The 15,360-nt window shown below is 44.7% G+C and overlaps 1 protein-coding gene across 1 annotated transcript; it reads right to left on the bottom strand.

Annotated features, from left to right (window-relative positions):
- Positions 1 to 6,735: 6,735 nt before the first annotated feature.
- On the bottom strand, positions 6,736 to 7,872 carry LOC130945639 (uncharacterized). The gene has a single exon (XM_057874342.1). It carries the CDS (start codon positions 7,870 to 7,872, stop codon positions 6,736 to 6,738), a length of 1,137 nt encoding a protein of 378 aa, XP_057730325.1.
- Between the last annotated feature and the right edge of the window lie 7,488 nt (positions 7,873 to 15,360).

Here is a 15,360-nt window from a genome sequence, read left to right as displayed (position 1 = left end):
CTAGCAGGAAGCAAACAGCAGTCTCTAAAAGCAGCACAGAGGCCGAATTCAAAGGAATAGCAGATGCTGTAACTGAAATCGTCTGGTTGCAAAACCTGCTTACTGAGATCAAAATTCCTTGCTCCACCAAGCCTGTGGTGTACTGTGACAACCAGAGCGCAGTTCTCCTATCTGCCAATCCAATTCTGCATAACAAGTTAAAACACTTTGCACTTAACCAATCTTTTGTTCGGGACTATGTCTCAAGGAAGGAAATTTTCGTTAAACACATTCCAGCTCATAATCAACTAGCCGACACCTTAACCGAACCTCTCTCAGCAGCAGCCTTCCTTAAGTTTAGAAGCCTGTTAAGAGTCTTTGATACAGGATCTTAGAAGCATAGTTGTCAGAACTGAACTAGTAATCGAACCGGTGAGGTTACTAGGTCACTGGGTTTCTGGTTCAACTGGTGGATCACTGGTCGAACCGGTTAACCCGATATAATTAAATAATTATCATTTTCAAATTTTAATACTTTATTAATTAATTTATATTTATTGTATTATTATATTATTATAAGTAAAAACTTACATACAATTAATTTTCATGTGAAGTTGATATTTAAAAACAGTTAGATAATTTGACAAGTTTAACTAATTAAATATCATCTAATGATTTTTAACTATCAACTTCATATGAAGACAACTGCATGTGAGTCTTTACCTATTATTATATACTACAAGTATTTATTGAAAAAATAATATTAATAGATATCATATAATCATGAAAAGAAAAAATAAATTATGATTAATAATTTTTTTATCTTATATATATATATATATATATATATATATTAATAAAATTTATAGTTAAATAAAATATAATTGATTTAAAAATTAGTGACTTTAAAATTAAAATTAATTGAATATAAGTAAATAGAAAATTGTTATATGTATTATAATTTGGATATGTTCTAGTAAGAAGCAATGTAGCTTAGTGGTTAAATTGTTTTTCTTGCAACCCTGGAGTGAGCAGTTTGAGCCATTTTGGAAAATTTTTCAAAAACCACATAGCTTTGACACTTGGCACGCTGGAGCTTATGGAGAGCATGGTGGACTTGCAGAACCTAGATGCACCGTAGCTTCGCCTTCAGTTGGGACCGAACGGTTCGGTCCAGTTTTCACCGGTTTTAGCTTGTTTGTTATGGGTTCAATCGGTTCGTTCCGGTTTCCTGCCTTAAATGGTCCTAACCTCGGACCGGTGTAGGGTCCAGTTTTTCGGTTTTTCGATCGAATCGGCCGATCCGGTCCGATTTTTACAACTATGATTCTATCGGTCCTTATAGTTTTTTTTTAATTAGATTTTTATATTTTTTTCAATTGAGTCCATATATCATATCAAATATTGTAATTAAGTTCTTACCGTGACAAAAATATTAAAATTAACATAATGAATATATCTAATACTTGACTGAATATTTTGTATAGTTTAATAGAATATTCTGTTAATTCAAACATTTTTGTTACGGTAGGAATTTAATTATAAAATCTAATATGATATAATAATTCAATTAAAAAAAATATAAGAACCTAATTCAAAATTCGATAAAACTATAAGCATCAGCAATATAATTAAATGAATCTGTTATATGATAATATTAAGACTATATTATATGGCATGGGTTATTTATGCACGAGGAAATCGAATTAGTTCATTCCATGAATTGCAAATAGCAGCCATTTTCTGCCGCAAAAGTGGAAGGGTATCTATCTAATATAGTAATATATCTATCATATTCATATATTCATATATCAAGCAAGTTGCAGCAGCCAGGTTCTATAAAGTAGAAACTAAAAAAGGCAGACAAATAAATCCCAAAATGATATACAAATTATTAAATTAGTTATCCTTTAATAAGGTTCAATGAACAATTACTCAGTTTTGGGTCTAATTAATAGTACATATGGTCATGGATCAAACACCTATGCTGACGTGGCATGAGTATTTTGTCAACTTGGACCAACAGGCAACAGTGATTGCCAATTTGACTAGTACGTACGAATCGGATTTGGAACATATTAAATGTCTATTTAATTCATGTTTGTATTAGTATCTTTTTTATTTTTTATTAATTTATATAAAAATTATTAGAAATTTTAACTTATCTTTTTAATTATTTTTTTATTTTTTAAAGAGATAAAAATTTATATTTTTGTATCTTTTTAATGTTTAAAAAAAATAAATATATTTAAATTTTTATTCATTTAAGTATTAGGAAGATAATTAAAAAAATAAATTAAGTTTTTTAATTATTATTCATATTTTATTATTCTTGTTCGGTAGGTATCGGACGGTTCGGGTTGATATCCTGGTTGGTGATGGGGTCTCGTCTGGTCGTGGACTGCCGGTCCGGTGTAGGCGGGGTCCCGAGCACTTCTTGTGAAAAAATGGGGGTGTCACCTGTAAAGACACTCCGACGCTCTAGCAGTAGATGTGCAGGCGAAAAGGGGGTAGAGTGATGTGTGACGTACCTTGGGGGAAGGGTAAGACCTTCCCCTTATATATATATTGTGTCAGAGGTGGGCTCGACAAGGACAGGCCCACTTTCCCCGAGGCGTGCTCCTCACAGCTGTAACAAAGCTGTCAGGGACGCGTGTCCGGGTCGGCTGCGGGGCGCCCCACTCCTGACCGTTTGGGTCGAGTGATACTTGGGTCGGGCCAGGCCGTAACAGTGCCCCCACGCGCCAGTAATAGTCGTGAGAGCTATTAGTGGCATGTTGTTTCTTGTTCCATGTGTCGTCGTCAGGTCGGCCGCCCGTGGGAGGGACGTGCCTTCTGCGCGCGTGTCTCTTGGTTGTTGAGGCGACCGTTCGTCGCTTCGTTTTTCGCGCTGAGCATTAAATGCTCATAATGGGTTGCAAAACCCCACGCGCAAAGACCATTTTGCCCCTGGCCCTTTCGCGCTTTGTGTAGCGGTTTTTAAACAGTTTCTTCTTTCTCTCTCTCCCATTCTTGCTACTCTCATTTTCTTCTCTCCCTGATATCCAAAACTTCGTTCGAGCATTCCTGTGCCTCTTCCTTCTCTCCCAAGTTCCTGCAACCAATTCAGGTAACTCTCAATCCCTGCTTTCTTGTGCTTTATTGCTGTATGTTTGTTGCTTGTGTTTGCTGCATGCTCTCGCTGCTTTGCTTGGTTTTCGTTGATGCATAGCTTTTTAGTGCCAAGTAGGTGCGCTAGGGGAGGGGTACCATTCCAGGGTAGGCTCTTAGGTGACTTGTATGATGGATAATTTCTAGCCATATTTGATTTTAACTGTTGAGTAGGATGAACATAGTTTCTGAGCTTTTTCTGGACTCCCGACCTCATAGACTAACGGAGTGGTACCCCCCACTGTAGGTATGCCTCGCATTGTTTCCCGGGCTTCTTCTTCCGCGCATTACGACCCCTATGCCTAGGTGACCTCCGATGTTAAGGACTCGCCAAATCAGATGGACGAGGGGGAGTTGACAAAATTCTAGCAAGCTGAATACCTGTACAGGGGGACAGACGAGGAAGCGAACTATGACGTCTTCGTTCCCCTCCCCCACGAGCGGCTGTATGAGATTAATTTCCACTCCCCCCGGGTTCCCGACTGGATTTGGTTTTACAAGGCCATGTTCACTCAGGTGGGCGTTCGCATCCCTTTTTTCGACTTCCAAATGGCTCTTCTTAGCCGGATATCCGTGTCGCCGTCGCAGCTGCATTCGAACAGTTGGGCTTCCATCCGCTGTTTCGAGATGGTGTGTGAATATCTCGAGCTGCCGGTGTCGGTGGATGTCTTTCTCTTCTTCTTCAACCTTACTAACCCTTCCAAGGAGGGGAAGGCGAGGAAGGGATTCTTGTCTTTCCGATCTGCCCAAGGTCGAAGGATATTTGGCTTATTCGAGGACTCGTACCATGGGTTTAAGGATAAATATTTCAAGGTTCGTCCCGTCAAAGGTCGCCATCCCTTTTGGTTGTCGTTGGAGGGAGAACGCCTCATCCCGACTTATTGGAGCTTCGGGGCGGGGTCTAACACCTTCATTAAGGTGACCTACAAGGGGATGTCCCCTGAAAATAAGAGAATTGCCGACGTGTTGTTTACGATTTTTGGAAAGAACCATGTGAACCCCCACCTCCTTATGGGTAAACGGGAGGTCGCCAGGAGTTATATTTGTGAGTTGTTTTGCCTTGTGCTTTTTGCATTGTTTTTCACTTTATTTGCCGACCTTACGACTGACGTATTTGTTTGCTTGTTGCAGTGGAGATGTCTGCTTCAGTGACCGGGCTTAAGGATTTGGTCAAGACCTTCTTGGAGGATAGTGACAAGGAGAAGGCTGATGAGAAGGTTACCGGGAAGCCGGAAGATCCTACCGAAGAAAAGAAGGACCAAGCTATGCCTTCGCCTCAGGACACTGAGATGTCCGACAGGAATTCTGCCGGGATGCGGGCCTCGCCTATTCCCGAGGAGGCGGCCAGCATTGGGCAGTCGTCCTCTACCCACCGGGAGGATGACGATCTGAAGCTTATCCCTACTCCCAAGAGGCAGAGGGCCTCCTCCAGCCCGGAAGGAACCCTCACCATAATGGAGAGGAATTTTGACGCTGCCACTTTCATTGACACCCAGCTGATCCCCGGCATGGAGGACCACTTCTATGGTACCGAATTGGCAGGGCAGGCGAGGTGGATGTACCGTACGCTGCTCCGAGGGGCTGTGATAGCTCGAAAGGCTGAGTTCGAGTTGTCGAAAATGCAGTCGCTTTGGAGGAGACTTGAGTCTTCTGTTAAAGCGAACAACGATTTCAAAGTGCAAGTCGAGTCGCTTCAAGGTTAGTTGTCCAAGTCAGGGAAGAAGCTAAAGGCTGCCGAGGAGGAAGTTGCGTCTTCTAAGGAGAAGTTGAAAGCCTCAGATGAGGCGGTGTCCCATTTAACTGAGAGGGAGATGACTCTAGAGAGCCAGTTGAGCGCCGCGCAGGGTCGGGTGGCGGCCTTGGAGAAGGAACGCGACCAGGCCGTTTCGTCGGCTAAAGCTGCTCAAGCCGAGGTCGAAGAGCTTAAGAGGAAGCACAAGGCGACCAAGGAGCAAGGAAAGAATGCGATCTTCATGACTGAGGAGGCTCTGAAGGCTCAGGTGAAGATTGTGGTTCCAGACTTCGACACGTCGGCTATTGGGGTCTTAAAAACGATCCAGGACGGCAAGATTGTTGACATGCCCTGAAAATGAACTCTTGTAACTTCAGCTTTTGTATGGATTTGTTGAATACTTTGTTGCAACCATTAACTTTTATACTTTAGTGGTCGCCTGGTCGGCTTATTGTTATTGCCTTTATCTTGTCTTGCTTGGTAGCATTTTTGTTTTTGTTACAGTCTTTCCGGGGTGGACTTATTGTTTGTGTCCGTTTTGCCGTTCATGTTGGTAACTCGATTGAAACCGTTATGGTCTTATTATCGTGGCCGTTTGTTATGGCTATGGTTCAGTTGGCTCCCGGGGTGATCAGCCCCGGGTTGCCGTTTAAGAGCGCGATGGTGTGGGATACGTATTGGGAGATAGTAGATGGGAGAATTCAGACAAGTAAACATTAGTTGTTAGCTAAACAAATTTATGAACATGGTAGGTATTTGATAAAAATAAATCATTGGGGATTAACAGTGGGCTATCTAGCTCGTCAGGCCGCTTGGCCGGTGTGCCTGAGCTACGAATAAAATCTTCTCAGGTTACCTGCATTCCATGTTCTGAGGATATCCTTGCCGTCGAGCCTCTCCAATTTGTAGGCGCCTTTGCCAAGCACCTCTTTGATTCTGTAAGGACCTTCCCAATTTGTCGCTAGCTTTCCTTCTCCTGGTGTCAATAGCCCTATGTTGTTGCGTCGCAAGATGAGGTCATTCTCTTCAAACTCCCTTCTGAGCACTTTGGTGTTGTAGCGTAGCGCCATTCTTTGTTTCAGTGCTGCTTCTGACAAGTGAGCAATTTCCCTGGCCTCATCCACTAGGTCCTTCTCAACCACCTCTTCCACTCCTTTTATAAGTAACCGCGGGCTCGGCTCGCCGATCTCCACTGGTATCATCGCATCGATCCCGTATGTCAGGCGAAAGGGGGTTTCGCCCGTGGAGCTTTGCTCGGTTGTGTGGTAGGACCATAGAACGGAGGCAAGTTCGTCGGCCCATGTCCCCTTTTTGCTGTCTAGCCGTTTCTTGAGGCCTAGCAAGATGACTTTGTTTGCGGACTCTACCTGCCTATTCGTCTGGGGGTGCTCTACCGAGGAGAACATCTGTTTTACGCCCAGGCCGGTGAGGAATTATGTGAATTTCTTGTCGGTGAATTGCGTTCCGTTGTCTGAGATGACGACTTCCGGGATGCCGAACCGTGTTATCACTTGCCTCCACATGAACTTTCTACAGTTGGCTGACGATATACTGACCAGCGGTTCGGCCTCTATCTATTTTGTGTAGTAGTCAACGACAACTATGAGGTATTTGACTTGCCCGGAGCCAACTGGGAAGGGTCCTAGTAGGTCGACCCCCTATTGTGCGAAAGGTCAGGAGGATGTTAGTAGACTCAGCTCGGAAGCCGGTGCTCTGTGGAAGTTGGCGTTCTCTTGACACTTGACACATTTTCTCACAAATTCCCTGGAGTCTTTCATCATTGATGGCCAGTAATACCTAGCTCGGATGAGCTTCCTTGCTAGGGCTTTGCCCCCGCAGCATCCCTCATGGACTTCTCTAAGTACGTAGTCCGTCTAATCGAGATGCAGGCACTTCAATAGGGGTTGGCTGAGTCCCTTTCTGAACACTTGTCCATGTATGATTGCATATTTGGCTGCCTCCCTCCTCAGCGTTTTGGCTGCTTTCTCATCATCAGGTAGTTTACCATGTTCCAGGAAGTTTGTGATGGGGTCCAACCAGGAGGGGCTTGATTTTGTCAAATGGAGGGCAACCGTTGGCTCCTTCACCATACCCTGGATGAGAGACCGGTTGCCCGCTCCCGGCTTCGTGCTTGCTAGTTTAGATAGGAGGTCTGCCCGTGTGTTTCTCTCCCTCGGAACGTGTTGGACCGTGACCTCCTGGAACTGCCTGGTCAATTCTCTAACCTTTTCCAAATACTTTTGCAGCAACGGGTCTCTGGCTTGATAGCTTCCGTTCACTTGTGAGGTGACGACCTGTGAGTCGCTGCACACTTCCAGCCTTGTTGCCCCGACTTCCCAGGCTAGGGTTAGTCCACCCAAGAGGGCTTCGTATTCCGCTTGGTTGTTCGATACGGGGAATTCGAACTTGGTCGATTGCTCGTATATGACCCCAGCCGGGCTCTCTAAGATGACCCCGGCACCCCCGGACGTTTGGTTGGAGGCCCCGTCTACATGGAGCCTCCACCGTGTGCCCGTTTCCTCGGGGGGATCACCTGTTACCTCTACTAGGAAATCTGCCATCGCCTGCGCCTTGATTGCATGTCGGGGCTCATACTGCAAGTCATATTGGGAGAGCTCGATGGCCCAAGTCATCATCCTTCCTGCCAAATCAGGCTTTTGGAGCACTTGGCGAATTGCTTGGTCCGTTCTCACGACGACACGGTGGCCCTGGAAGTACTGCCTCAGCCTTCGGGAGGAGGTTAGGAGTGCCAGCGCCAGTTTCTCCAGTTTGCTATACCTCAGCTCTGCTCCTTGTAGCGCCCTGCTTACGAAGTAGATTGGTTGCTGAGCCTTCCCTTCTTCTCGTACCAGCACTGCTGCAAGCGCTTCCTCCGTTACAGCTAGGTAGAGGTAGAGTGACTCTCCGGCCTTAGGCTTCCCGAGCACCGGAGGTGTTGCTAGGATCTCTTTGAAGTGGTTGAATGCTTCCTCACATGCAGGAGTCCATTCAAACGCTATCCCCTTTTTCATCAGATTGAAGAAGGGCAGGGCTTTTGCTGCCGATGCGCCGAGAAAACGGGAAAACGCAGTCAGCCTTCCTGCCAATCGCTGACGTCTTTGATACAACCCGGGCTCTTCATCTGGAGAATCGCTTGGCATTTCTCAGGGTTGGCTTCTACCCCTCTTTGGGTTATCATGAATCCTAGGAACTTCCCGGCCTCCATGGAAAAGGCGCATTTGAGCGGGTTGAGCCTCATGCCGTGTTGTCGGAGGGACGCGAACACGCCCCCCAGGTCACTTAGGAGATCGTCGAGCCGTGTGATTTTTGCGAGGATGTCGTCCACGTAGACTTCCACTGTCTTGCCTATGAGCTCGCTGAATATCTTGTTCATCAGCCTCTGGTACGTGGCGCCAGCGTTTTTCAGGCCAAATGGCATCACCTTGTAGCAATAGATCCCCCCTGGCGTTATGAACGCCGTTTTATCCACGTCGGGCTGGTGCATCGGTATCTGATTATACCCAGAGTAAGCGTCCATGAAGCTCAGATACCGGTATCCTACCGCTGCGTCGACAAGTGCGTCAATGTTGGGAAGGGGATAGCAGTCCTTGGGGCACGCCTTGTTGAGGGCGGAATAGTCTACACACATTCTCCATCTCCCATTGTGCTTTTTCACCAAGACCACATTCGATAGCCAAGTCGAGTAGTCCAGTTCTCGGATGAACCCTGCTTTGAGGAAGCTGGCCGTCTGCCTGGCCACCTCCTCTGCCCTTTCCTGTGACATCTTCCTCCTCCTTTGCAGCCACTGGTTGGGCTTCCGGCTTGACGGCTAGACAGTGTGACATAAGTTGGGGATCTATCCCCGGCATGTCGGCTGGCATCCAAGCAAACAGGTCGGCATTGGCTCTGATAATCTCCATCAAAGGTTCCTTTAATTCATGGGGGAGATTTCTGTTTATGAATGTGAACTTCTCCTCCGCGTCCCGACCCTAAAGTTTTCGAGGTCCCCTTCTGGCTCGGGCCTGGGCTTGTCGTCTATTCTGGCATCCAAGTCGGCAAGGAAAACCCCTTATGCTTCTTTGGATTTTTTCCTCAAGGAGAGGCTGGCGTGGTCGCAGGTGACTGCCGTTTCTAAGTCTCCTCTGTTGGATCCTACGGATCCGTCATCAGTAACAAACTTCATTACGAGCAGCTTCGTACTGATCGCTGCTCCAAGGTCGTTGATGGTTTTTCTCCCCAGGATGATGTTGTAGGCTGTGGAATCTTGCAAGACTACGAAATCGGCCATTACTGTCCTTCGCCTCTGCCCTTGTCCCACGGAGGTCGAGAGGGAGATAATCCCATCCGGCTTGATGAAGTGGTCGCCCAACCCTACCACACCGTGCTGGTGGGTCGCTAGGTCGGCGTCACGCAATCCCAAGGCATCAAATACGTTGCGGAACATGATGTTTGAGTCCGCCCCTATATCCACAAGGATCCGTTTGACGAGGCCGGTTCTGACTCTGGCCGTAATGACCATGGGGGGACTTTCCAGTGCCTCGTCAAACCATTGGTCTTTGGGACCAAAGGAGATGGATGGGAGCCTCTGGGAACTTCTCGCAGATGAAGAGGAGACGGCCAAGACTTTGGCGTCTTTCTTTTGTGCCGATCTCTACCTCGGGGCCGAATTCCTCGCCGTTACTACGTTCACCACCGTGAGACCGTGGTCGTCTCCCTCTGGTTCTTGGAGTCGCCTTGTCGCCCGGGACCTGTCCTCGCCCTCGTGGTCGCGATTCCGTCTCCATGGCTTTCTAATGAGGTGGGAGAATTTGGCAAGCTTCCCGTCCCTGATTGCTTGCTCTAGCGCATCCTTCAGGTCGAAACAGTCTTGGGTCTTATGCCCGTATCCCTTGTGATATTCGCAATAAAAGCTTTTGTTTCCCCCTGTTTGGTCCTTCAGAGGTCAGGGTTTCGACAGTATTCCCTTCTCGGTTATCTGTTGGTAAACTTCCATGATCGGTGCTGTGAGGGGGGTGTAGTTGGTGAACTTCCCGACTCGGGGAAATGGCCTTGGTGTCTTACTTGGACTGCCATCCCTGGTGTGTTCCTTTTGTCTTTCTCCGCTCTCGTGGTGCCGGGTTTGGTTGTAGGGGGTTGCCGTTTATTGGCAGCCACGACCCGGCTGACTTCTTCGTCATTAATATACTCCTTAGCCACACATTGGATCTCCTGCATTGTCCATACTGGCTTCGTAGTAAGATGCTTTCTGAAGTCCTCGTTCAGGAGTCCGTTCGTCAAGCACAAACTTGCTACCGAGTTCGTCAGTCCGTCGATCTCCAAGCATTTATCGTTGAATCGATCTAGGTATTTCCTGGTCGGCTCGCCGGATCTCTGAGTCACCCCGAGCAGGTTGATCGGGTGCTTAGCTTTTGTGATCCGGTCGTAAACTGGGCCAGGAAGGCATGGCTGATGTCCGAGAAGCGGGTTACCGAGCCCTGTGAGAGGTTATTGAACCACCGTATTGCAGACCCCGCCAAGATGACCGGGAAAGCTTAGCATATCACCTCGTCTCCTACTCCCTCGAGGTTCATTCTGGCTTCGAAAGCCGTGAGATGCTCTTGTGGGTCCTGAGTTCTGTCGTACCTCATGTCCGTTGGCTTGTCAAAGTGTTTTGGCAGCCGGACCTCGAAGATGGAACGATGGAATGGGGTTGCACCCATTATCACTGGTCCCCCGGTTTTCGTCGTTCTGGCGTCGTTCTCCTCCCGACGAGCGTCTTCACGGTTTCTATTCTCGCGGCTTCTATCTGTGGAACGCCGCCTCCTGCGCCTGCTGTAAATGATGGGATCATGGCGTCTTCTCTCGTGTCCTCCCTCACTGGCGTTCTCAGGATCGGATCGCGGGCTAGTTGCTTGTCAGGAACGGCTTCTCGAGAGTGAATGGGAATGGCTTGATTCTGAGGTTTGCTGACGGTGCTCCTGGTCTGCTAGTCGGCGCTCCAAGTCCTGCATCGTGTGGCGCAGTTCTTGCATTATTCTGGTGTTGTTGTCGCCAATTCCCTCGAAGGGGCGTCTCTCGTGAGATTGTGTTGTGTGTCTTTGAGGGGATCTTGCGTGCTGCCGGAAAGCAGTCGCGGCGGGCTCCCCTACGGGCTCGGCCTCGCGGCCTGCTGCATCTTGGACCAGTACAAAGTCCATGGACGGTCCCCATAGACGGCACCAATGTTCGGTAGGTCGGGTACCGGACGGTTCGGGTTGATATCCTGGTTGGTGATGGGGGTCTCGTTTGGTCGTGGACTGCCGGTCCGGTGTAGGCGGGGTCCTGAGCACTTCTTGTGAAAAAAGGGAGGGTGTCACCTGCAAAGACACTCCGACGCTCTAGTCAGTAGATGTGCAGGCGAAAAGGGGGTAGAGTGATGTGTGACGTACCTTGGGGGAAGGGTAAGACCTTCCCCTTATATATTGTGTCAGAGGTGGGCCCGACAAGGACAGGCCCACTTTCCCCGAGGCGTGCTCCTCACAGCTATAACAAAGCTGTCAGGGACGCGTGTCCGGGTCGGCTGCGGGGCGCCCCACTCCTGACCGTTTGGGTCGGGTGATACTTGGGTTGGGCCAGGCCGTAACAATTCTAAAATGATATTATTTGTAGATTTTATTTTTTAATAGATATTTGACTAATTAATTCAAACAATGATTTATAATTAATAGAATTTTAAAAATTAAATATCAATATTCATATAATTTCAAAGAATATAATTTCTTGAACAAAAATGCTATTTTTATATCAAAATCAACCACTAAAATGTATAAATACATGTGGTGTTTAACTTATTTTCAATGCATATTTTGTATTCCAACATGTATTTTATATTAGTGATTGATTTTAGTATACGCGGAATATAGTTGTTTTTTAAAATATTCCGAGAGAAGAGAGATATATGCATACTGAAACCAAAACGCGTTGTGTCAATATTTTTTGTACTTCGAAACCCCAACATTTGCTTAAATAGATGAGTAAACTGACCACTCGATCAAATTAAGTTGATTCTATTTTTTTTTTGTAATTTGATACTGTAGTTTTATACTATTATTCATTTATTTGTATTTAGATATATCCACTGGTGGTTGAATATAACGTTGTAGAAAATGAAATGTGCACAGAAATGCAGATACCGAGACATGAAGTTTCTTAAACTGAGAAAATGGGACAAGAAATTTGGAGGCACATGCCTTGTTTCACAGATATTAATTGGTAAATGATAATAGAATAGAAACAACCACCAAGTAGCACTCTCAGGCTGACACTACCTGCCACCACTAACTGTCTCTGCCAAGTATAGAAAATTGAGAATTTTTGTAAAATAAATAAAATATAAAATTGTAGCAAAATTTAAATCTTAATAAAACTCTATAATTTACTAAAGTTTTATAAAATTGATTTAGTCATTTAAAATTGAAATATCAAAAAATTTTAAGAATTAAATTGAGGTTCTTTTCTGCTCTTTATCTTAGTAGCACACACACATTAAAATAATTCTTACCATTCTAAGCTTCCTATGTAGTAATTCTCTTTCCAAGATCACTGGTAGTGGTGTACCTATGTATTCATTCAAGAATTCCTAGAATAATAGCAGGATTTAATAAATGTATATAGTTAACTGACATCATCATGTACTAATAAATAAAAAGACTTTGTTGTTGTTTTCTCTCAGATTTTATATTTGGTATCTCTGTTTTTTGTTCACTCCTAGGAATCTACAATTTCAACATGTTGAAATAGAATATATATATATAGCAAACAACTCTGCAATCTTTAAAGAATATGAGAATTAATCAGAACAAGGTTTAGTATTCTCCCAAGTTGCCTCCAGATCAGAATACAAACCGTTCAACCCAATAGAACACTACTCATTGCAGCGGCAGGCCAAGGTTCAAGCTAAGCTGTGGTGGTGCTGGCACACATGCATGCATGCTATCATCATCCTCAACCACAACAGCTTGCACCAAAATAGCTAGCTAGCTAGATTATACTACTATATAAATCCAAGAAAACATTATTATTTGTAAATGTAAATGCATTACAACATATGGTGATGGACTGCATTGAGACTATCGCCTCCTTTAGTTATATATTAAAGAAAACAAATGATATATACCACTGTCGGCTGTGCCCTCTATCAAGATTCATTCACTTTAAAAATATTATAAGGACAAATTATAGGGAAAAGGAAAGAGAGGAGGAAGATGTTAGAACTTATATATTGTTGGGAAAACTCAACACAGGTTTAAACCAAGAACCTGTCTAACAGCGGAAGCACCAAAAATAATTTTGCCACAACTTGTGCAATTAAAAGGGGCAACACCAAAGATACTCCAAACAGCAAATATAATGGCAGAAATTAAATAATCAGACACCAGAATTTTAACGTGGGAAAACCCCCAAAAGAGGGACAAAAAACCCACGGGACCTAGTCCAGAAAAATCTTCCACTATTAGAATAATGGGTACACAAACAGTCTTCCTAGTAACACTAGGGCATCTCAACAATCAACAAAATACATCATCAAAACTGATGGAATCAACATAAACCCTCCACAAAAGTGGGTATCTCAAATCAAGCAAAAGAGAAGGCAATACAACAAATAAGTTATATCCTAATGTTCATCTCTACACCAGGAATAACATACTAAAATTTCATAAGAAATGGAGCAAGTTTACCAAGTCAATGTGATCAAGATTAGCTTGCCCTTTTCCCCCAATTTCTCTTCTCTTCGACGCCGAATTTCCTTTCATTCAAAACTGAATGAAAACTCTTCTCTCTCACCGTGGCTTAAAGCCTTTCTTTCTTTATTTATTTGTTTTTCTTTTTTTTTTTAATGAGATGTGGGCCCCACTTAGTTGGGGACCCACCAACAAATCTCCCCCTCACCAACTCAAGTGGGGATAGGCTGCTCCACCAAGCCCGCCTTCTCTTTGCAGGAATCAAGCTTCACTGCAGGTAAACTCTTAGTCATCATATCTGAACTATTATCATCAGTATGGATCTTCTCAAGTGCATATGACTTCATCTCAAGCGCTTGACGTATCCAATGATACCTCACCTCTATATGCTTCGATCTAGAATGAAACTTTGGATTCTTGCTGAGATGGATAGCACTCTGACTGTCACAAAATAACACAAACTTCTCTTGATTGATGCCTAACTCTTGTAGAAATTTCTTCATCCACAAGAGTTCCTTAGAAGCTTCAACAACAGCAATGTATTCTGCCTCTGTAGTAGACAAAGCAACACATTTCTGAAGTCGAGATTGCCACGACACAGCTCCCCCTGCAAAATTCATCATATAACCAGAAGTAGACTTCCTTGAATCAAGATCCCCAGCCATATCCGCATCTGTGTAACCATCCAACACAGGTTGGCCACTCCCAAAGCATAAACAAACTCTGGAAGTACCATTAAGGTATCTGAGAATCCACTTCACTGCTTGCCAGTGTTCCTTGCCAGGATTAGAGAGAAACCGACTAACAACTCCAACTGCATGAGCAATATCTGGCCTGGTGCAAACCATAGCATACATCAAACTACCAACTGCAGATGCATATGGAATCTTCTTCATTTCTGCTTTATCTTTCTCACTTGTAGGACATTGCTGCGAACTCAGCTTGAAATGACTAGCAAGTGGAGTACTAACAGGTTTGGAATTACTCATGCTAAACCTCTCTAAAACCTTCTCAATGTACTTCTGTTGTGACAACCACAGTTTCCCATTCTTCCTGTCACGAGTGATACTCATGCCAAGGATTTTCTTTGCAGGACCCAAATCCTTCATAGCAAAGGATCTGTTCAAATCTTTCTTAAGACTTTCAATCTTCTTAGTGTCATGACCAACAATCAACATGTCATCAACATAAAGCAAGAGAATTATAAAATCACCATCAGAGAATTTCTTAACATATACACAATGATCAGAAGAAGTCTTACTGTACCCATGAGCTTCCATGAAGGAATCAAACTTTGTGTACCACTGCCTTGGTGCTTGCTTCAACCCATATAAGCTCTTCTTCAACTTGCATACAAGGTGCTCCTTTCCTTTAACCTCGAAACCCTCTGGTTGCTCCATATAAATTTCTTTATCTATGTCACCGTGAAGGAATGCAGTCTTCACATCAAGCTGCTCAACCTCTAAATTCAAGCTAGCCACCAATCCAAGCACAACTCGAATAGAGGACATCTTCACAACTGGAGAGAAAATCTCCTCAAAATCAATACCTTTCTTTTGCTCAAAGCCTTTCACAACCAATCGAGCTTTGTACCTTGGCCGTGAGACACTTTCATCCGCTTTCAATTTGAACACCCATTTATTCTTGAATGCTCTTACCCTTCGGCAACTTCACCAATTCAAAAGTATGATTCTCATGCAAGGATTTCATTTCTTCTTGCATGGCCTTCAACCAATCTTCCTTATGCTCATCAGACATAGCTTCCTGGTAGCTCTCTGGCTCCCCAGTCTCAGTGTTCATCACATACTCATGAGGAGAGTA

This window comes from Arachis stenosperma, chromosome 8 (genome assembly GCF_014773155.1).
Source record: "Arachis stenosperma cultivar V10309 chromosome 8, arast.V10309.gnm1.PFL2, whole genome shotgun sequence".
Classification (NCBI taxonomy): Eukaryota; Viridiplantae; Streptophyta; class Magnoliopsida; order Fabales; family Fabaceae; genus Arachis; species Arachis stenosperma.
Note: the sequence above shows the minus strand (reverse complement) of the source record. Positions and strands in the feature narration are given on the sequence as shown.